This window comes from Nilaparvata lugens, chromosome 1, assembly GCF_014356525.2.
Source record: "Nilaparvata lugens isolate BPH chromosome 1, ASM1435652v1, whole genome shotgun sequence".
Classification (NCBI taxonomy): domain Eukaryota; kingdom Metazoa; phylum Arthropoda; class Insecta; order Hemiptera; family Delphacidae; genus Nilaparvata; species Nilaparvata lugens.
In genome coordinates, this window is record NC_052504.1 from 7,237,752 (window position 1) to 7,262,811 (window position 25,060).

The 25,060-nt window shown below is 33.6% G+C and overlaps 1 protein-coding gene across 1 annotated transcript in view; it reads right to left on the reverse strand.

Moving 5' to 3' along the window:
• The window catches only part of LOC120351486 (sodium-coupled monocarboxylate transporter 1-like), a gene marked incomplete at its 3' end in the record, with an annotated part of 99,116 nt that overhangs the window by 47,476 nt on the left and 26,580 nt on the right, over nt 1-25,060 (reverse strand). Inside the window, 1 exon segment of the mRNA XM_039429049.1 lies at nt 20,802-20,841. Within this exon segment, the coding sequence (XP_039284983.1) occupies nt 20,802-20,839 (38 nt within the window).

The following is a 25,060-nucleotide window of genomic DNA, read 5'->3' on the forward strand; positions in this document are numbered from 1 at the left end:
CAGATCGGGCAGTTTAAAAATAATTGTATTATTAAGGGAGACAGGTTCTGAACCTATTCATTGGTTCAGTTAATTTTGTTTTTAAATACCAAGTCGCGTCTCAACCAGTGAATGCCAAAAGGGGAAGCCATCTTCAAAGGTAGGTGATTACTGGATATGATCTTCTTCTTAATTTTATAAGAAATTCATATCCACAAAGATTGAATTATCATTAGCAGCAAGCGAGTAGTTCCCCCATTAATTTCATTTTTTTAATATTGTGTTTGTATATATATTTATATTTTACCTGTTTGGAATAGAAAAAAAAATCTTTATCATATTCAACCATGTAAAACCGAAAGATACCAATAAATTAAAGTTCTAGTTATTCTGTTCTCTTTTTGTTATCATTTCTCATTTCCCCCTTCACATATTTAGTGGAAGTGTCACAGCTTCCTTACAATTTCTGCTTTCCATCTCCACCGGAATATTTTTTTAAGATATCTGCACTGTGCCAAAGTTAACAAAACGGAAGTAAAAACTGTCGCGCACAGAATAAAATCGACCAGGGTAGAAATTAACATAAACCTGTCAATGTCCGGCAATAGTCACGTGGGTAACTTCAGTGAAATTCACTTAAAACTTTCAGCAGCTGTTTGAATAGAAAACATTGGAAATTTATACAAAGAAAGCTGTCAGTCACGTGGGTAACTGGTGGACATTGAAAACAGAGTTGATGATCAAATAAAGTCAACTGTCAGCATTTCCTTGTAAACAACATGTATACTTCCTATTTAACCAATGCTGACAGTTTGACGTGAATACATTATTTGGTCGCGGGTTAGCATCTGTAATCTATTTCAGAGACTGGCAGAAAATAAACTTCAGCTGGCCGGCGTCCAAGAAAAACTGCCAGAAATGAAAGTATCTAACGCCAGGTCAGAGTCACCAGCGTTAATTTCGATTAATTGCGTCATCGTTATCACTCAATTGTGATTAAATTTGTGTTTAACGCAACTTAGATAACAACTTGAATTGTTTGTAGCATCGTTAGCAGTTTGTCACGAGATGAACGACTCGAGTCACATAAGATGAAAACAATAATATTGCTTCTCAACTCCCTGCTCAAGTCGATTGATTGATTGATTGATTGAGTACTTTATCTATGTAGATTACAATATATACTGGCTTATACACTTATATACAATAGCTTACAATACAGCAAAATTATAGATGAATTTACATAATATAGACTAAGAAAATAATTATTGAACTGTATAGTGTATATGATATGAAAAAGCAATTTGTAATATAATAACTATAGATAATAATCATATTGTTATGCATCTACATGAATTGGCGGAGCATGGACATATCAATGTCCATTCTTCGGAAAGAATATTAAAAATATCCTCCCCACTAACTCTCTACCAAAGTCGAGGGAGAGTCTTTGATGGAGAGGCTGAGGGTATGGAGGAACTCTGGATGGAAATCACCCCATAACACACAGTTCTTCTCTGCATCAAAATGAAATAGAGGAATCTCATCTTATCTCTCTTTTTACTATAAATGATGTCTACAGAAAACACGGGACTAGACGCGTGTTTGGTTGATATCAGGACTGTTTATGAGAATTGCATTAACCTTACTGCATTTTGAGAAGTGATGCAAAGAGTTTAAATTTGATCCAAGAGTTAATGATCTTTATCAAACGTAAACCCAAAGTTAAGTGCTGTAAACCACCCCGGAGACTTCTGATACTGCAAATATTGACCAAAGGATGAACAGCTGGAAGGAAATTCGATGAGAACTACTATCCAAAAATTATTTGCCATCCCGGGAATCAAACCCAGTATCTCCCAATAGCCGGTCAGGAATGCTTACCCTTACATCAATCTGGCAATCTCTGGAAAGCAGCGCTCAGGTATAAGGTACCTCTTATGCTTTCCATTTAGGCATGCTTCAACCAATTACACTAAACTGATAATTTTTGGATAGCAGCCTTTTCATAGTTCATCAACGGAGAAAATGAAATTGGAATTGATTGTAATTTATTAAAAAGGTGGAAGATTATTGGCAGTTTAAACCCTAATCTTCATCAAAAACATAATGTCCTAAACAGCATCACAATAATAATTTCTGAGAGTACCTCACATGACACAAGAATTACATCATTTATTAATAGAAAAATAACTATTTGATACAAATTTGAACTATTCAACATTGAAAATATTATTATTATTATTATTATTATTATTATTATTATTATTATATTATTATTATTATTATTATTATTATTATTATTATTATTATATTATTATTATTATATTATTATTATTATTATTATTATTATTATTATTATTATTATTATTATTATTATTAGCGTTTGGCTTTTAATGGTGGGGAGACCCAAGGGTAGTTCCACCTCGCCGTATATAGTCCAAAGTTCCCTAATGAAAAACCTAATGAAAATTTATTATAATCATACAGAGTGTTTCAGGAGTAGTGTCGAACATTCTAGGGTATTGTTCCTGGATGATAGGAGACTACAAAATGTTGTATTTGAAGTGTCCAAAACTCAGCGGTTATCCTTATAGCTGCCATTTTGTTTTTTCCACTTAGGAATTTTTATATCAGGAACGAAATGTTGCATTAATCTGAAATTTGGCATAAATATTTATGCTATAGAGACTCAACTTAAAAAAATAAAATGAGAAATTTTCGATGTAAATTTTCAATGTAGCGGCCATTTTAAATTTTTGATTGCAAATTTCACGAAAACCGTTCACTTAACAAAAAATTTACAAGAGACAAAAAAGTTAACAAATATCATCAAGATTTCAAGGATACATTATTTATTAAGATTTGTCACAGAATAACAGGGAAATAAATTCTTTTCGTACTGCATGCATGACCATGAACAAACAAGATCATCTGTGAAACATTGTAAAATCAGCTGGATGGCCATATCGAGCCATACCGAGTTTCAAAGCTTCATCTAAAAATATTCTTCTTTTCAATATTCTTCTTTTCTGTACTCTTACTATGTATAATGAACTATTGTAATTGTGTTTTTATGGAAGCAATTTTTGGGAGAAATCCTGTATGCTTCCATGTTTTTCATAAATAAATAAATAAATAAGTAAAGGTGCGTACAGATATACGCGCCGCGAACATAAGCAATCCACTTTTAATCAGCTGACTATATCACTATTTTTACAGAAACGGTAAGATACAGATATAAAAAGCTTGGCATCAGCTGATTGAAAGTGAATTGCTCATGTTCACGGCGCGTAAATCTGTACGCACCTTTAAATACAATTAGAATTGAAAATATAATATTGATGTTCAAATGTTGAAAAGTTGTCATGCATGCAGTACGAAAATAACTATTTTCTTTGTTATTATTCGACCAGTCTTGATAAATAAGGTATCCTTGAAATCTTGATACAATTTGCTAAATTAATACGATAACCGCTGAGTTTTGGACACTTCAAATACGACATTTGTAGTCTCCTATCATCCAGGAACAATACCCTGAAATGTTCGACACTACATCTGAAACATTCTGTATATTTCGATGCTTTACTTTGGTATCACGTTTTTCGATTCATGTTTCATATTATAAATACACAATTTCACGAGATCAACAAAAACACAAGGAAATAACGAAATCCTGTATAGCTTGTAATCTTGTATATCAAGATCTTCCTCACTGCAATGATTTCCCTACATCATTTCCACACTAACATTGGTACAAATTCTCGTTGGCGAGGAGATGCTTATTTCGAGCTATCTTATTCAGCAGACCGAGGGATGTGTTCACCTTCATTTCACCCAAGGACTCAGTGTTTAATATTATAGCCATCACACCACTCCTATATCTATCTATCCTACATCTATCTGACTCTATAGAAAAATCAGGTTTTTCCCAAAAGTACAAATCATAAGATCATAGAGCAGCAAATTTCCAGAGATCCATCATCAACATTTTCATCTCCTTCGAAGAGAGTCTTTTTTAGCATGTGATTCGAAACAAAGAAGATATAAAACTTAATGGCATTTTTTCAATCATAATATAACTCTGAATTAAACAACAGTAGAGAACAATAATTTTCGTGATTTTCGAAGCCATTCTTGCAAAAAAACATTTGATTGGATAATGATACAGAGAGATTCATGGTCAGCATTCCTTATTATACAGCATTGATGATTCCCATTTACTCAATGATGACAGTTTACAATGAGTTGATCGTGTGAGAAAGTAATAAGTTAATAAGTGAGGAGGTTCCGCGGCTCTATCAATAGTTTCTCAACTTTTTAAGGATAATTTGAGTTTGTCTTGGATTATTGATAATAATCGTGTGAATCTAGAAACTAGTGAGTGTTTTTTTTGCGAATTCGAAGAGTTGATAGCACTACAAAAACATGAACATGAACAATCTATTGAAAAGCTATTCTATGGTTATTATTATATTGATATGCTATTATGATTATTATTAGAATAATCAATTATTATATCTAGCTGATCGTTTCGTTTGCTCAAATAACTGAACTATGCAATGACTCCGCTCTATCATCTCCCAAAACCCTGCAAAATCCTCCAAAAGGATTTACTACATTGCTGAGTTTCTATGGCAAAAGTTTTCATACTTAGCAAGAAGCAGTTGTATCATTTCCATCAAATTATCTAATTTTAATATTGACTTTCTTGGTAAGAGAAATAAAATGAAATTAAAAAAAGTACTTGGATTTTCAATTTCTAATTTCCATTTACAGAGAGTTTTTGATTTTCAAACGAAATCGAACTGTTCTTAATTAATGTTTCCATACCGTACTTCGATACCAAAACATTTAAATGTAATTAAAATAATATCCCCATTTTCCATGAAAGGCATGATTTAATAAGTCACTACTGTCATCTACTTGATATTGAAATGAAGTAGTTGTTTTCACGACCCAGTAACAGCTGTAACCTAGCGGCAGAATTCAGCGGTTCTCACAACTGACATTTCAAGCCAATCAGGAGAGAGTAAGTGGAACTCTGGAGAGAGACGGAACTTGTAGGCGTGGTCTCAACGTCCAAATATTGTTCTCATTCATGATTGGCCCGTTAGAATTGAGAGTTCTTTCTCCACCTTACAGCTACTGCTATCTATCGACAGAGTTTGGAGTACCAGAGACTCGTATTGTTGATCAATGAGATAGAAGTGTCTTTGGATGTATGTTCCTAATCTAGTACTCATTCGTTATTGGTTCATCATTCTCTCTCTCCCAGCAATAAAGACCCATCAATCTCTCTTTGTTTCTTGGATTCATAATAATTGCATCCTTTATTGATCTGTTTACCGTACAGTTTATCATGTATTATATACTACATATCCGCAGCTTCATGACAATACAATCATGTATGTGGACTTGGATTGCCAATCATGGATTTGGCAATGTAATATGTAATAATATATGGTGTAATATGTAATAATATATGTAATAATATACGGTAAACTGTGGTGACTGTCCCAATTTTGGGGAGTTGAGATTTTAAACCGCTTGCAATCAATACTTAAGTTGCAACAATTCTCTTGCAATATTTTTTATTGTGTTCTGCAATGTTTAAAGACTAATTTTAATTATAAAAAGTTAGTATTTTTCCCCGCTTCAACAAAGATATTTTTTTTTAAATTAAGAGACAATGTCAACCAGGGGTTGGGGTGACTGTATCTCACTTTGAAAAATATATTGAAAAAAGTTCATTTTCAAGAGTTAGACAAAATGAAACCAACTGTTAACCTTTAAAATGAATGATTACATTGAAAACAAATGAAATCCTTTTCAAAAAATCACAAATTTTTCTTTAAAAAATAGATCAGTTTCTGCTGCCTAAAGATCTCTTTTAGCGTCGAGGCATGTTGGCTCCAACTGCAGAATCAGCTAAAAACGAATATTAAAATCGTATTAATCTCAAGCAAGTTGAATATCTTGTTCCATTAGGTGGAATACATTATATTTATCATATTTTGAATGGTATTTGCATCATATCCTGCATAATATCACAATTTTTATACTGGGACAAAGTCACCCCAATTTTAACCTAAAGGTGACCCTGTTGTATTTAACTAGTTACAGAACCCTAACCAGTTAAACCATGGATATCATAGATATAACAATTGGAAGATAATAAAAAAGCCAGAATAATATGTACTCACCGATATCATAAGGCTTTTAGAAATAAGTTTTCTAAGGTGGGACAAAGTCAACCCGGTCAACAGTACAAATACAGATTCCGTTATTTGAGTCTCAGTTTCAGTGAATGCTCACTGTGGAACCTCTATTACAGAAAAAACATGACCGAAGATGAAAGAACATAAAAACATTGTAGAACATTCTAGATGCAATCAACGAATCAACCAAAGTCATGAGCATCATGACACAGAGGAGCTCTGCTTAAGAGAAAGACAACTCGCCTTGATCTCCTATTATGTAAACACCTATTATCTTCATGTAATCCAAGTGTGAGAGAGTAATAACATGCATCTCGTGATCTAACATACAAGTTCAAGAGCATATCAATAAACAAGTTCAAGAAAATCTTCGGCGAACGATTAGAGTGCATTTTAAAAATCACGAAGCAATTTCACACGTAACCTTATGAATAAAGAGATGCTTAAAATCATGTCTTCAAGCAAACGATTCTTGGAAATTTTCGTTAATCATTGATGAATCCCACAGGTTTCCATCAAGGTTTCAAGGATGAGTTGCTTTGAAAATCATGATAAGAGATGCTGAAAAACATGTCTTTAAGCTAACAGTTCTTGGAAATTTTCATTAAACATTGATGAGTCACAGGTTTTCTTCGAGATTTCAAGGCTGAGTTCTGCTGGATCTAGATAAGCAAAAACAAGTTACCCGATATCGATTGTTTGGTTTAAGATATTTATTTTCCCTTCGAACTCGTAATACAGTAACGTAGGGCTACTTTTAAATATAAATAAACATATAAATCCGAGTACCCTTTTGAAACTATTTTTGACTTGAAAATTGTATTAGTAGCCGAAGAATATCGTGACGAAATAAGTTAAAAAGGCTTTAAATGAAAAAGACTAAGAAATTGTCAAAAAAACACTCATTTATATTCAGTAATCATTATTCAGCATTAATCATTACCATAGAGAAACAAAAGCGTAAGTAGATATCCCATGGTATAGGGCGTTTATGTCGCAACTTTTACTGTTATCCCAAGCCGATTACTGTCGATTATTGTTGATCTTTACTGTTTTGACCGGGTAAGAGTGTATGAACGGCACAATATGAGAGACTACCAGCGTAATAAAGCTTCACGGGAAAGAACTACGTGGTCTATCGGCTTGAGATAACAGTGAAAGTTGCGACATAAACGCCCTATGCCATGGGATATCCACTTATGCTATTGTTTCTCTATGTCATTACTCAGTATTCATTTAAATCAGTAGTTTTTTGACAATTTCTTAGTCTTTTTCATTCAATATGAATAATTACCACAACATCAACTTCTCAACTACACAAAAAGTGAAAAGGCTTTATACAGTGACGTACTACATTTTAATGAGTTCGTTTGATATCAACAGAGGCACTGGAAATGAGTGCGACTGGATTTCAATTTCAAATTCTTTATTATTAATTCATCTATGGAAGTTTTGAAGATAGGTTTGATCCTGATTCTAGGAAAATTAGGATACATCATTTATCAACAGCTAATTTTTCAACGGAATTTACATCATTTGAGAAATATCGGTATATCTCTTTTGGAAAGGTTATTGGTTTGAACCGTATATAATTTTACAATGATATAAAACCGGAATTAACTGTTCCAGAGAGTTTTAATCTGCAACTTCATTTTACAATTTCGTCAACAATTCACGAAAATGTTGTATCAATTTATAAAATAGAATTATAATACCCTTTGTAATCAATAAAATAGAATAATTGAATGAAAAAGACCAAGAAATTGTCAAAAAACCACTGATTTATTGATAATTAGAATGACCGGTTTCGGTTATTACAGCATTGTCAATCTCTGATAAACTCTTTTTCATTCAATATGAATAATTACCACAATATCAACTTCTCAACTACACAAAAAGTGAAAATAGAATAAGAATACAAATTATAGCTACTAGTTTCGGTGATCACACCATCGTTAGGTGTTAAAAATAAATTTCAAATCATCATAACCTGACAATGGTTTAACACCGAAACTAGTACCTAGTTATAATTTGCATTCTTAAGCAGAGTTAACACCAAAGTTTGTAACAAAATGTTAATAACTTAATCTTTATGGATTCAGGGTGATTCACGAGGATATGCGGTAACTTTGAGAGCTCATTCAATATGTAAAAATAATGAAAAAAACTTATATAAACATAGGTCCGGAAATGTTTCGTTAGCGAGTTATACAGGGTTAAAGATTTCGCCTGGATTTCAGTTCCGCTGAGTAAATGAAGACTCTCTGAAATTCTGGGAAGTTAAATTTAGGGGCAAATGCCATTCTTTCTCATGGTTTTTTACCTGAAAAATTGATTAGAACAGGTCCCAGAACTGTAAGATGAGTAGTTTTTGAGTAATCCAGTGTAAAATGCAAAAACATTGAGTAAAAAAACACAATTTTTACATTTGGCCAGCAATCGCTTTGTTATTTTACCAATAAACTGATCAAATTTTAGAACAAAACTTGTAGAAAATTTAATTCTAAACAAAACGGTATGATTAAAGTATACAGAAAGTGAACAGATAATCGATTAAAGGAAGTTTTATTGAAAACTGTAATGTAAAGTTATGCAATAAAATTACAGTAAATGCTCAAAAATGTTGCCATTAACTTCAATGCATCTTTCTGCTCGTTTAAGAATTGCTCTTGTTGCTTTTCGTAGTTCTACGGGGCTCTCCTTTAACTGCACAAAGGCTTCATTAATTCGATCAAGTAACGCCTCACGGGAATTTACTTTGACCTCGTAAACATGATCTTTCATCCATCCCCATATGCAGAAGTCCAATGGCGTATGCCATTGCCAATTAGCTTATCATCAATAACACCACACCATACATTAATGTTAAAACGGTATTGAAAGTTACATTCAATTGTTGCATGAGGGTTCTCTTCTGCCCATGAATGTTGGTTTTGTAAATTGTTGATACCATCACGAGTGAACTGTGACTCATCGGTAAATAAAATGTACTTGAAGAGTTGACGATGATTGACTAACCAATTGCAGTACTCCAAGCGATGTTCATTGTCTCCTGGTTGTAAATGCTGTACTTTTTGTTTATGGTAGGGATAAAGGTTGTTCTTATTAAGTGTTCTCCAAACTTTACTTTGCGCAACCCTAAACCGCTTTGAAATACGTCTTGTACTAATACATGGACTACGTTCAACAGCAGCAATAATGTTTTCTTCTACATTAACATCATGTTGGCGAGGGCGGTCAGACTGGAACTTTACGCTTGGAAGTGATCCTGTTTCCCGTAACGTACAAAATGTAGAAATAATGGTTCTAGCATTTGGAATTCTACGATAAGGGTAACGTTGTCTGTATACTTCCACAGCGATTGTAGCATTGCCTTCACATACACCGTAAATAAACACCATATCGGCGTATTCTTCAGTTGAAAATAAGTATGGCATTACTACTCCAACAATTTAATAATTACTATGGACAAAACAATGCTAACACGGACTAAAATTCAATACAACGAACAGAACAATACACACGTGGACTAAAACTCAGTTGTTACCTCTCAAGGAATTAAAATTCTACATTTCAAAAACATCATTGTTGATCAGCTGTTATTGTAGTGCCAACTTATGAAAAACAAATTATCCGCTCAACATGTGTATTTTTTTTTTATTATTTATGTTTGTTGTTTATGTTTATTTCTTTATTTTAAAACTGTGTTTTAATATTATTTTATTTTGAAATTTTAGTAAAAAAATTAAGGTGTTAAATTTAAGTAAAAATCATTAACTTTTTACAGATCTTTAATAAGAAATCAACAGAGCTATTGTCGGCCAAATTAAAAACGTGTGTTGTTCTGTTTTCAATAAAACTTCCTTTAATCGATTATCTGTTCACTTTCTGTATACTTTAATCATACCGTTTTGTTAGAATTAAATTTTCTACAAGTTTTGTTCTGAAATTTGATCAGTTTATTGGTAAAATAACAAAGCGATTGCTGGCCAAATGTAAAAATTGTGTTTTTTTACTCAATGTTTTTGCATTTTACACTGGATTACTCAAAAACTACTCATCTTACAGTTCTGGGACCTGTTCTAATCAATTTTTCAGGTAAAAAACCATAAGAAACAATGGCATTTGCCCCTAAATTTAACTTCCCAGAATTTCAGAGAGTCTTCATTTACTCAGCGGAACTGAAATCCAGGCGAAATCTTTAACCCTGTATAACTCGCTAACGAAACATTTCCGGACCTATGTTTATATAAGTTTTTTTCATTATTTTTACATATAGAATGAGCTCTCAAAGTTACCGCATATCCTCGTGAATCACCCTGTATAAGATTGAACGGAACTTGACAAACACATGATATGTGAACATATTATGTTCATCATGTGTATGATAAGATATGATCAATTTAATAGAATCTATGAGGATTAAGTTATTAATATTTTGTTACTTTGGTGTAAGCCCAGCTTTTATCTAGTATTTTATTAATTTCAAAGGGTATTATTACTCTATTGTATATATAAAAGAAAGTAGCCCTGCATTCATACATTTTGAGTTGTATCTATTACTGTGGAAAATATTGTGGGGTAGAATGTGATATTTGAATTAATTGTGTCTGTGTGCTTCAGGAAGTTCAAGTGTGTTTTATAATACGAAGTATAAAATAACCTGATTATCGATTTCCACTTTCATTCAATATTTTGAGGATGATTGTTTTCCGAACGACAAAGAGTTTCAAATGCAGTATCAACACAACAGAATATAATTCTACGGTGACATAAATATGTTGCATTTGGAGTATAGCTCTCTACAGGTGTGCCCACAGCAAGTTTTGATGTCGCAAGTTGCGACATGAGGCTGAATTTTTGGGGGATTTTTGGAAAAAACTAGGGAAAATGGGGGATTTTTCAATATACAGTTTTTAAGTACCTAAATGGATACCAAATTTTGAGAATTTGGGGGGGGGGGAATTTTGTGACATGGACCATTGTTGGGATGGGCACCCCTGGCTCTCTATGGGTCTGAAACGAGGACTATTGGTATGGCTGAGGAAAAGACTCTAAATGCTTTTGAAGTGTGGTGTTGGAGGCGAATGCTCGAAATAAAATGGACTGACAGAATTACAATGAGGAAGTATTTCAGAGAGCGGTGGAAACGAGATCTCTTCTGAATTTTCTCAGGGACAGACGACATTCTTGGATTGGACACATAATAAGACACGACGCATTCACGTCAAGTATTCTGGAAGGTACAGTTGATGGACAAAGGGGTCGTGGGAGACCCCGGCTACAGTATTTAAGACAAATGACGAAGGATCTGGGTGCTATGAGCTATGTACAATGGAAGAATTGAATTGAATTGAATCGCTGGCTTTATTAAAAAACCTAGGAGGGCGAAGTTAGGGCGCAGCCGGCCCTCTCTTACACTTAACCCTCCATACAATTCCAAGTTACAACTAAAACATCATAAACAATGAACTAAAGTAAAAGAAAACAATAACTTAGAAAACAAATTAACAAGAGAGTAGCAATGGACAGATTTAGATGGAAGGCTGCCAACCAATCGAACGATTGAGCTAAAAGAAGAAGAAGAAGAAGATAAATATGTATAAACTGCATAGATATAGGATGTGAAGTTTATCATTCATCTAGATAGCCTACAACTAACTATAGTGTAATGCAGAATCAGTTTCCATTCAATTCCATGAGTAATTAATAGCGTTCAATAAATCATATTTATTTATTGAATCAATCTTATTTGAAGACTCGCCTTATTTGAACATATTAGATAAATCACTTATCATTGAAATTAATGGCTGTTAATACAGTCGCTTGAACGTGATAAAAGATGACAGTAACATTGTTTTTACAACAGCAAATAATAGAGCTTATTCATTAGTGTTTATGTTTGTGACATTACAAATGGGCACCTCCAATAATGATTGATGATAGCCATATAGTATTGAAATAGAGCAGTGTGGAATATTTTCGAAGTTGAGGTAGGCGAATGCTCATGTAGTCGAAGTGTTGAGAATTTGATTCATTCTTGGTATAGCTGAGATTGTTCCAAAAGTTAATTCATACATGACTAACTCATGACCCACAATATAAACTAAGGGATAGTCTGAAAACGCCTCGAAAAACGCCTAATATGGTCTCGCACTTACAATATAAAGGTGCGTACAGATATACGCGCCACGGACATGAGCAATTCACTTTTAATCAGCTGACTATATCTGTATTTTTACAGAAACGGTGAGATACAGATATAAAAAGCTTGGCATCAGCTGATTAAAAGTGAATTGCTCTTGTTCGCGGCGCGTAAATCTGTACGCACCTTAACATTCTCTTCCTCAAAACAAGTATCTGGAGTTGATCATTCAAGCTTTCACTCGCGAATTTACTCAATAATAAAATTCTCTTTGAGTACAGAATTATCATAGAGATACAATATCCATGATACTTCACAATCTTGAACAGATCAATGATAGTCCACTTGAGATTTTTTCACTAAAATGGTGAAGCTCACATAAGCTCAAGGCTTGTGCGTGGGTAATGGGTAATGTAGTGATTGATTCATTGATTCATCCTGCCTCCATTTAGGGCAGAGTTAGAAATCTGGGCTCTGGGTAATTTCTGTGACACAACCCTTGATGAAAGATAAGAAGAGAAGATGATGTACATGTAATGAGAAGGATGATGATGTAGGAAGAAGATCCAACGGTCTCAATTGAGTTCCAACTCAAAACTCTTCAAACTCTTTTTAAAACTCAGAGTTCTAAAACATCGAGAAGAAATTTTTAAACTCATGAATCATACTTAATAGAGTCCTCACGTGAGTCTTATAACAGCGACAAATAATATATTCATAAAATATATTTACTCTAAGCTTATAGATAGTGGGCTCTTCAAGTGATACGCTGTCTAACGGGAACAGGAGGGAGTAGCAACCACATGTTCCTTATCAGTACCGTATCTGAGCAATAAGATAAAACAAAATTTCTTCAAAACATCAATTTTAAAAACTCTAACAACCTGTTTGTAACATGAATAACATCGTAAGTAGCTCAGTACAGGAACCAGGAAGTGACTAAATGATCTGGATTTTGTAATAAAGCTTGATCTAAAAATGGAGCAACAAACCGATATAATCTGTAAATAGTAAACACTATTAATATTACAAATCAATCAATGAGGATGACTAGTGGAAAAGACAGTACAATATCAGAAGTCTAAACAAACGATGGTTAGATAAACCGGCGTTCTCATTATTTATTCTAAATAGACTATCTTCCAATCTGATATTGTTTGTTATTATGAATACCAAATATCCGTCGGTTAATGCCCTGTTAATTATTGGGCCATCATATTACGCCTCCAGGTGATTTGTTGAAGGAAATCTGACAGTGATGAAGGTAAGATCTGCTTTTCGTTGCTAATAATTGACTGTAGCATTAAAAGAACGAGTTGGACTCTTTAAGAGTTCGAAGCGACACAGTGATCTTTCAAATGTGTGGTATTTGGTCCAAACCTTAAATATTCTTAAAATCATTGTAATTAATCTCTTGCAAACTGATGAGGGGTCTGACTAACTTGAACGACATGAATACTAATATCAACTAAGATCAATAAACAATATCAATTTCATTCCATTTATTGAACAAGCGTAGCGAATTCCTTTAGGCTTGAGTCGGTGGCCGTTAGTGGGTTTGTATGTTCGACAATAACTATTGAATACCTTCATCAATCATCATCAAAATCTCAGCAATTATTTTTGAACCATTTCAGTTTGTTGGACAGTTACTCCTTCATCCTTTATAAGGCAAGAAAGGATACGTATGTCATTCAATATCAATAAATAATACAGTTATCGTGTATATGCTACTGATAGAATCAATAATCACGAGAGAAAAAATCATGTGAGAGTCATGTGGGATAATGTTAAGCTATTCAAACTGAGATCTCAATAGAGCAGCTGACAAAATATCAGCGGCATTTTGAGCGAGTTCTCCAGCACGGGAGACTTTCTATAATAATATACAGCATGGAGCTTTTTACTTACTTAGTTCAATAAATTCTATTCGTCAAGATTAAAATAACAGTTTAATAAATTAATGTTAAGAGACGATTCAAATAAATATATTAATTTGGTTAGGACTCATTTTGAAATTATTTTTGTGTTAATCACGCTACTAAAAAGAGAGAAAAAATAACCCTAATTATGAATATTAGTGTGATAATTCTATTGCATGACAGATAAAACTAGTATATTTTTATGAGTAAAGAGTTAACCACTTTTGTAATAGAATTTCATGAAGTATTTCTTCATGAAAAACATCTTCTATAATTTCTTAAGCTAATCTACAAATGGAAAAATATTGAGAATAATTTATCACCAACCTGCACAGTACATCCAACAGTTTTATACCAAAATTCAATACATTACTATTTTGATCACTGTTCACTGAATCAAAATAGTCAAATAACCTAAAATTTCTAAAGTAATTTCGTGAACCTTGAATTGAAGGCGAATTCTCAAAGAATGTTAGAGAAACAATAGAGTTTCAACATATGAGCGTGGTTCAACAGACTATAATTTTAGTAATATGAAGCTAATCGGTCAACAGTCCATTTACTTGCTCATATACCTTGAACTTGAGTTGGTCACGCAGTCTGAAAACAGCTTTTATTTTTAAATTTCACTTGATATCTTCCAAGCCTGTGCGACTCGATACTTCCTCTGTAGCCTATTTTAGAGCTCCATTACAGAGCGATCATTTTGAAAACTGTTTACTTCCGAGTTTGTATTTTTTCTTCATAGATTGGGTTATCATTCCAATCAAATCCGATAGTCAAGTTGGATTTGAACCTCGATTACCACAGGATATATTACTCTGTCAGTTTGGTGTAAGGGCAAGCATTCCTGACTGGCAATTGGGAGGTACCGGGTTCGATTCCCGGGCTGGCAACTAATTTTTGGATAGTAGTTCTCATCGAATTTCCATCTTGCTGTTAACCCTGTTGTCAATGTCTGCAGTAGCAGAGGTCTTCGGGGTGATTTGCAGCATTTATGTAGGATTTTCGATAAATAATAATTATATATTACTCTGATATATTTAGCATTCAATATGACCGTAATAATTCATTCAATCATTCATTGGATAAAGTAAAACAATAGAGTAGTCGAAAAAGAAAAAACAGGCTATCGCCCAAAAATTCTTCGATTTCCTAATTTTGTCTTACATTGTTCAAATATTATATTATAATATTTATAATATCGAGTGACCTTGCTGGCTCAGGACTGGTGTCAGAGTTTTCAGGTCGCAACTGATCAAATTTGGGGTATGTGACATGACTCAATGACTGCTTTTTAGGAGGGCTTAACGTGTCCATCCGAAACACGGGAGTGACCTGAGAAAACCGTAATACGGCCGTGAAAAATTACAGCTACAACAAAATAATTTTAATACACAATATTATGTGTATAATATTAAAATGTATTATGTATTTTAGATACATTGATCAGAATTAGTTTCTATGAGCCCTAGTGAGAACTCATAAACTTTACAGTACTGTATAAGAAATTCTCATTCTTACCACTATAATTTTCGCGGTCAGTTGATTCCAATTCAAATCCTATTGTATTTATATCCCTCAAAATCACCTGACTTGATTGAACCAATTCGTTCATTTGTATTGAACTCTGTAAAATTACTTCACTTCACTGATACTTGGATGTTTTTTATCCGAGCAGTCGACCCTTGTCTTCTCTATAAATTTGAAGAAGTTAGCAAAATTAGAAATGATATCATCTATCAACTATCATTGGAAAAATCATTAGAATTCTAGAAAAAAATTACAGATTTACAGATGTTGAAGGGACGGAAAGATTCTTATATGAGAGAACGAATAAAATATTGTGGAAGAGAGTAAGATTCTCATGGATTATTTATTGATTAATTGATTGATTGAGTACTTTATTTATGTAGATTACAATATATACTGGCTTATACACTTATACAATAGCTTTCAATACAGCAAAGTTTTAGATGAATTTACATAACATAAACTAAGAAAATAATTATTGAACTGTACAATTATATGAAAAAAAATCAATTTGGATTAACTATACAAGATAATATTGTAATGCATCTACATAAATTGGCGGAGCTTTGGACATGTCAATGTCCATTCTTTGGAAAGAATATTGAAAATATCCTTCCCAGTAACTCTCTACCAAGAGCGTTAATTCCATTTATACGACTAAAGATTCGTTCACAAATAAAAATTTTGTAGAAGTTTTATATATGATAATTTAAGAACAAATCATATGATTAATAAAGTGATGTAATTATATGATCAAATAAAATAAAATTATTGAAATGGAGTATACTATTGGTGGATCAGGGTAGTCAATATTCAGCAATATACAGCAGTAATGCAGTGAGTAAATATTCAATATGAGTTTATATACAATTATTGATTCTATATTGGGTTTATATGGATTGGATGGGTGAAGGGAAAATGTCATGTTATCATTCTAGGGCTCGACAGTTTCAGTCAGTTTCAGATTATTGTGATATTAGCAGAATCATCCTAGAAACAGAATTGAAAATTTTGAAGGGATAGAACGATTCGTATATAAGAAAGCGAATAAAATACTGTCCAGTTACGTGAAAAGAGTGTAAGATTCTCATGGAGAATCTAGTTGGTTATAAATTAAAAATATGAAATCCTTACTTTCTATAACTATGCTTGATCCTCCGCTTTGGTATTCCAAACTTATTGAGTCGATAAAACACTCCATGATACACTTGTGGGTTAAACACAACACTATACAAGAACAGACACACACCAAACGTAATAACTACCGATTTGCCAATACAAAGCATTATTCCAGGCACACTGACAACTAGTGACTGAAGTCAGGTAAAATAATAGCAGTTATCAAGTTGACTTATCACTGCCACCACGTATGATGAAACTATCGCAGCCAATCCATGTAAAATTGCTTTATGTCGACCTCAATATGTGGTTAACAATATGGTTTCATGTGGCATACTGATTTCCGCCTGATATCATGGAAAAAAATGATCATGATTTCCTGGAACTAATGATGCTTTTGTGACTAATTTTATTAGTAGTGAATATCGCACAATGGTGATTTTTACTTTCCTTCCCCTATTACCATAGGTGAGGAAAGTATTGCTTTCCGAAAAAAAATGAGGTACCCCAATTTGTAAATATCTATACGTTTCAAGGTCCCCTGAGTCCAAAAACGTGTTTTTTTTACTTTCCTTGCCCCTATTACCATAGGTAAGGAAAGTATTACTTTCCGAAAAAAATTAAGGTACCCCAATTTGTATATTTCTATACGTTTCGAGGTCCCCTGAGTCCAAAAAAGTGGTTTTTGGGTATTGGTCTGTATGTGTGTGTGTGTGTGTGTGTATGAGTGTATGTGCGTCTGTGTACACGATATCTCATCTCCCAATTAACGGAATGACTTGAAATTTAGAACTTAAGGTCCTTCTCCTATAAGGATCCGACACGAACAATTTCGATCAAATGCAATTCAAGATGGCGGCTAAAATGGCGAAAATGTTGTCAAAAACAGGGTTTTTCGCGATTTTCTCGAAAACGGCTCCAACGATTTTGATTAAATTTATACCTAAAATAGTCATTGATGATCTCTATTAACTGCCACAAGCCATAAGTCCCATATCTGTAAAAATTTCAGGATCTCCGCCCTATCTATGCAAAGTTTGATTTTAGATTCCCAATTATCAGGCTTCAGATACAATTTGAACAAAAAAATTCGAGTGGAAAAGATTGAGCATAAAAATCTCTACACTTAATGTCAGTAGCATTTTCACCTAAAATTGAAAATAAGCTCGAAATTCGAGAAAATGTGATTATCCATTTGCAAACTGTTGGCAACAGAACTGTTCATTCTATTGAATGATTCACTATGAATTAATAGATAGCAGACCTCGTATGTCTCCAGCGTTATTGCCCTGTCACCAGCTGGCTCAGATCTTTGAATTAGTAGACTTTAGATGCGCGGGAACACTAGCGTCAGGTTAACAATATGGTTTCATGTGGCATACTGATTTCCGCCTGATATCATGGAAAAATGATCACGATTCCTGAAACTAATGATGTTTTTGTGACTAATTTTATTAGTAGTGAATATCGCACAATAGTGATTTTTACTTTCCTTGCCCTATTACCATAGGTGAGGAAAGTATTGCTTTCCGAAAAAAATTAAGGTACCCCAATTTCTAAATTTCTATACGTTTCAAGGTCCCCTGAGTCCAAAAAACTGTTTTTTTACTTTCCTTGCCCTATTACCATAGGTAAGGAAAATATTGCTTTCCGAAAAAAATTAAGGTACCCCAATTTGTAAATTTCTATACGTTTCGAGGTCCCCTGAGTCCAAAAAAGTGGTTTTTGGGTATTGGTCTGTATGTGTGTATGAGTGTATGTGCGTCTGGTGTACACGATATCTCATCTCCCAATTAAAGGAATGACTTGAAATTTGGAACTTACTCCTTACAATATAAGGATCCGACACGAACAATTTCGATCAAATGCAATTCAAGATGGCGGCTAAAATGAAGAAAATGTTGTCAAACACAGGGTTTTTCGCGATTTTCTCGAAAACGGCTCCAACGATTTTGATTAAGTTTATACCTAAAATAGTCATTGATGATCTCTTTCAACTGCCACAAGCCACAAGTCCCATATCTGTAAAAAATTCAGGAGCTCCGCCCCATCTATGCAAAGTTTGATTTTAGATTCCCAATTATCAGGCTTCAGATACAATTTAAACAAAAAAAATCTAGTGGAAAAGATTGAGCATGAAAATCTCTACAATAATTAATGTTCAGTAACATTTTTACCTAAAATTGAAAATAAGCTTTAATACGAGAAAATGTGATTATTCAATTGCAAATTATTGTTGATTCTATTAAATCATTCACTATGAAGAGATAGCAAACTTCGTGTATCTCCAGCCTTATTGTCCTGTCACCAGCTGGCTTCGATCTTTGAATAGTAGGCTTGATATGCGCGGGAACACTAGCGTCAGGTGATCAATTCTCATAACGGCAAGGAAAGTTGTGTGAGTTCGCCACACCAGATTTTTATCAAATAAATATCACTCCGGATCTTGAGTTCCGATTTGGGCTAATCAAGCACGGCTGTTGCAACAACGATGATGACAACATTCAGACTATAATCTTGACTGTATTAGGGCCAAGTCACACGAAGCGCTTTTCCAGGCGTTTTCAGACGAGTCTGAAGAGCAGGAAGCTCTCCGATTGGTTCCGATGTTCTTTAATCTCCGATTATCAACTCATTCTCGAACGCCAACCTAATCATCCAATCGAAGAGCTTCCTGCTCTGCCGACTCGTCTGAAAACGCCTGGAAAAACGCTTCGTGTGGTTTGGTACTTGTAGTTTAGTACTCAAAACTTCAAGCCCAGTTTAACGTAGACCTATAACTTTCCTCACTCTGGAGTTATAAAAAGCAACAGAATTGTGATATCGCCTTTATTATCGTCTTTTTACCTTGGGGCTACTCTTAAATATAAATGAAAATTATAAATCTGAGTTTATAAATTATAAACTCGATACTTCATATGATATCAAGACTTGATAATGGCATTATATAGCCGAAGCATGTCGTGATTGAACAATTTCAAAAGGGTACTTGGATTCTAATTTTTATTTATTGACCGAGCGAAGTGAGGTCTAAGATTCAAGTCGACGGTTTGGCATTTCTCTTAATGTTTGAATGTTTATATGTTGCGCATTTACGGCGAAACGCGGTAATAGATTTTCATGAAATTTGACAGGTATGTTCCTTTTTGAATTGCGCGTCGACGTATATACAAGGTTTTTGAAAATTTTGCATTTCAAGGATAATATAAAAGAAAAAATGAGCCTCCTTCATACGCCAATATTAGAGTAAAAATCAGACTATAGAATTATTCATCATAAATCAGCTGTTTAGTAGACTATAATACTTCCCGTTCAAAAACATCGAATAATAAACTAACATACAGCTACTATATAAGTGAGGTCCACGTTATAATGATAATGGATAAAGATAGAAGAATAGCGATGCCGATTCTCTGCATTAATTAATTATACTTCTACACTGTCAAAAACATAATTGGCACCTAGAAAAGGATAGTACCAACGACTTTGTCGAATGATAGACAAGGATAGCAAAACCAAAGTTGATTAAATACTTTCATTATAACGTGGACCTCACTATGGTCACACTGTGCATATTCAGGATGTAGGTCCGTATTTATAAACAATCTTAAGAACTCTTTGATCTTTGCTAAGCAGGCTTTGGTTGTCTAGCAAACCAGTGATAAGAACCAATCAGAATAGTCGATATTTTATCGTTCCGATTAGTTCAGCAAAGCGTGCTTGACTAAGATCATTGTAATGAATCATCCATAAATAACAATCCCTACTGTAATGAGGTTCATCATACTGATAAAAAATCAAGTGAATGTCTGGAAACGTATGTGCAGCAGGAAGAATATGAAGCTATAGTTTGGAAATTAACATTGATTTTGAGAAACTCACTTCTTAGTAACTCCAAACATCAACAGTTCCACCGACATTTCTGTGAACCAAAGATTTTGAATGGATATTACTGGATGAATATCCTGAAATTTCGTGTATTGAAATCACTAATGCGGTCAAAAATACGCGAAATTGATTGGATGAGCCTAGTTGAAACTATAAACATCTCTATCCAACGTAGGGCCTACGCCTCAAAAAATATATGGAAGCTTATTACTCATCTTAAAAATCAAGCATCAAAAGGAATTCTCTTGAAATTGTCGAAGGATTTTTAAAATACGATTCCAGAATAATTATTTATACTGCCTTGAAAGTAAGAATCCAAGAAACCTTTTCTTAAACTATTGAAATGAAATTAATATTTTTAAACATGTTGTGAATAAAAGTTTTTTTAAATAAGGTACTTTTCACTTCATAATGTAAATTTACTACTTTACTACTATTTAAATTTACTTACTTTGAATTACTTTAATTTAAAGTTTTAATTTATTTTAACTTATTTCAATTTACTTTACTATTAAATTCACTACCAAGGTATTACTACTTTATAAGGTAAATTTTTACTTTCAAGATAAATAAGAGTACCCCGTACCAAGAAGTAATATTATTTATACTCTTATAATATTAGGACCTTTACAGTAGTCGGTAGGCAGTCAAAATGTATGTTATCTCAGGTTAAGCAATTTTGGTGCTATGTTCAAAATATTTTTTGGATATCAAAGAACAATATGGAGTTCATAACAATCTACCCTGCTGCTCTCACTTCAAGTAGGAAAGAATTCAAGTATTTTTAAGGTGCTTGTTTGGATTTTGGTTGTGCCTTGAAATTATATTGAAAAATTTGAGGAATTTCGATAAAAATTTATCCCACTTCAAATAGGAGAACAAAAATATTTGTCTATTTTTCAGCTACGTGTTTTATACCCTCAACTAGCTCAATCACACGTGTTTTGACCGCATTTACTGATTTGCTTAAAAACACATCGATAAGTAGGCCTACAGTCAAAACACTCGATAAAACGATGAACTACATTGATCTATTCATAGACACATTCAAAAATATGATAAATAGTTTGAAGGACCGTAGAAAAACATCAGTCATTTACAGTCTATTGTCGTCATGAGTAGAATAAATTGGTTGAGAAAATCAGTAAAGTAGATTAATAACATCCTGAAGTAGAAACACTTGCAATCTATACTATAATAAAGTAGAGAACTAGCACATGTACGGGATAGGAGAATTATGTTTTTGTCATAGTCATTCAATCTCAGCTGTTTTCCATGCATGAAATCAAGCCGTTAAACAGCTGTTTGCAGAACAAATAAACATATGATTCTCATTACAGCATACTCTAGACTACTGTAACGAAACCATATGTTTTCTTTACAGTAGTCGAGTATGTTTCCTAGTTCCGAGATAGGAACAGCAAAACTGCTACAAAAACCACCTTCAGCGCTCCAGGGTGAAGTTTTGCCAACTTCCGAAAGATTCGGGATTTGTAAACTAGGTTATGTTTATAGAATGCATGTAGTAGCTTCAGCACAAGCAGGTAATGTTTTATATTTCTAAATTATTCTTCTTTAGATTATTATGACAAAAAATAGTGTACGTTACTTGGACGTGAATGTCTTTTGCAGTGCTCCAATGAAATTCTAGTCTCGGCTAACGCCTCGACTAGAAACATCATTCCCGACTGCGAAAGGTCCATGTGACGTAAGGTACTATTGACACATCATCACGTCTGAACTACTGGACTGATTAACTTAAAATTTTGCATATAGATTCTTAATTAACCGAGGATGGTTATAGGCCCATTTTCAATTCTTCAAGATTTCATTACATCAAGTTTTCAGTTTCAAAATAGATCCTTGCGGAGCACGGGTTTCCTGCTAGTCAAAATCAAAAGTCTCACAATTCTTTTTTTCTCAAGCTCTTTCAAGAATTGGAAATAGACCGCCGTATAACTCAAATATTGCATTGGCATCAGCATCATTAATTTGATTAACCGTTGGAAAATATTTGTATTTTTTTATTTCCTCATTGCAAATAGCTGTTTTGCGATTCAATAAATGAATTACAAGATTGTGCGGCTCTTGAATATTGTATCCACTTCCTAAATAGTAGCTACATCAGTTGGTCATTTTTCTGCGATTCTTGTTAATTCAAGGGTTGAACTGAGTTGTTTCAATCTGATTTTTATGACAATATTGTGTATTGAATGAAAAAATGTTTGTTATCTATAATTTTTCTACATTTATCTATATCCTTCTTCTACATTTTCAAACTATATTGATTTTCTGAAATAATGACCGATATGAAATTGATAACAAAGTAGGCCTACTATTTACAATTTAGAACAAGGACTTCTAGGAAAGTAATGTGATTCTATTACATACTTTCTTGCTAACCCAGTACTTACTTACCGAGCGAAGTGAGGTCTAAGATTAAGCCGACGGTTTTGCATTTCTCTTCATGTTCATATGTTTTTATGTTTATATTTATGTTCCGCATTTACAGCGAAACGCGGCAATAGATTTTCATGAAATTTTACAGGTATGATCCTTTTTGAATTTCGCGTCTTACATAAGGTTTTTGAAATTTTGCATTTTAAGGATAATACAAGAGGAAAAGGAGTCTCCTTCTAACGCCAATATTACCGTAAACATCAGACTATAGAATTATCATAAATTAGCTGTCGAGTGGATTATTAAGTGCATGCAATTGATATCTCAATGTAACTTGGTAAAAATCAGGTGTTGTGTGGACTATTAATTGCATGCCTCATCGCATGCAATTTTTATGCACTATTAAAACATGGTATTGTCTCTCCACCTTTCTCTGCTTTCAACTCGGGCTGACCTGTTGCCAGTATGTCTTGTAAAAGATTAGCTTTTGATTTTAGCATTTCTGATACACCAACCCAAACAGCCATTTTTGTTTTCATACCGATATCTTGCCGACACGACATTCAGACAGGATGTACTCTGATGAACAGTCTAAGAGGGAGCTGTGATTTATAACTGCGCGAGGTCTACTGTTCACAGAACTACTAGTGAAAATAAAGTTAAATTTAAAAAATAAGCGGGTGATATATGTAGTAGGTTATTGGAGGAATTATGATGCGAGACGAAATACTCATAGTTTTATGTGGTTACGTTTTGGAATCACCGGAAAGTAATAATTTCGTATCTCATTACCAATAATATTTTCGGAGCTGGCGTCATTTCTCGATTATCTTGTCATATTGAACGGTTCCCTCTCTTCTATTTATTATCAGATTTTATAAGTGGCTCAATTAAATCCAAACAGGAAACTGATCAACGTGTAGAATAAATAAAAACACGATTTTCGAGTCTTCTTATCCAATAATCAATAACAACCATGAATATGGTTGTTACAAACAATTTACTTGACAGAATATAACAATCAATTTCGAAAATAAGAAATCAATCACTCCAATTCGTATCATTATCAGACTGCAAAGAAGGTCATCGGTGAATGTAAAAAGCATGTCAGCGAGTCATTGATCCTTGCATTATTATTTTGGTCCGAGACACTCACGTGTAGAAGATTACCTAAACACATGACACTTGTAGTGCACTAAACCACCACACGGGTTGCTGAAGACTTACAGTGGGATTCACTTCATAGTGTCAGCAGCCCTCATAAGTAGCATCAATGCTTCCCGTCCTATCTACACTGCCAATTCGAGAATCGAAAGAATGTAGGCGTGAAAATCGAATTCACTTAAAAGTGTCAGAACTTCTCATAAATAACGTGAATGATTCCCATCCGACTAATGCTGAAAACTAGAAATGAACCGAGACATGCAAATCGGATAAAAATTTGGAGAGACGGCAGTTCAGAAACAATGCATGTCTCAAGAATCTATATAATATAAAAACTAAATGGCACTCACTGACTGACTGACTGACTCACTCACTCACTCGCAGAACTGAAAATCTAAAACGTTCAAATTTGGTAGGTTCAGTTGGCCCTTTAGAAGCGCACTAAAAACGGATTTGGAAAAATTTCCAAAGATACACCCAAAATCTGCCTTTTTCTAGCGTTTTTAGCCTTTTCTCAGCTTAATCCAGACAAATGAACAGAAAATGTTCAAATTTAGTACGGAAGCTCAGCTAGGGTGTAATAATGTTGTGCTAGAAGAATTTGAAATAACGCCAAAGATACGCCCAAATTCTCCAGCGTTTTTTTTTTTTTGCGCTTTCTCAGCTTTATCGAGAATAAATGACAAGGA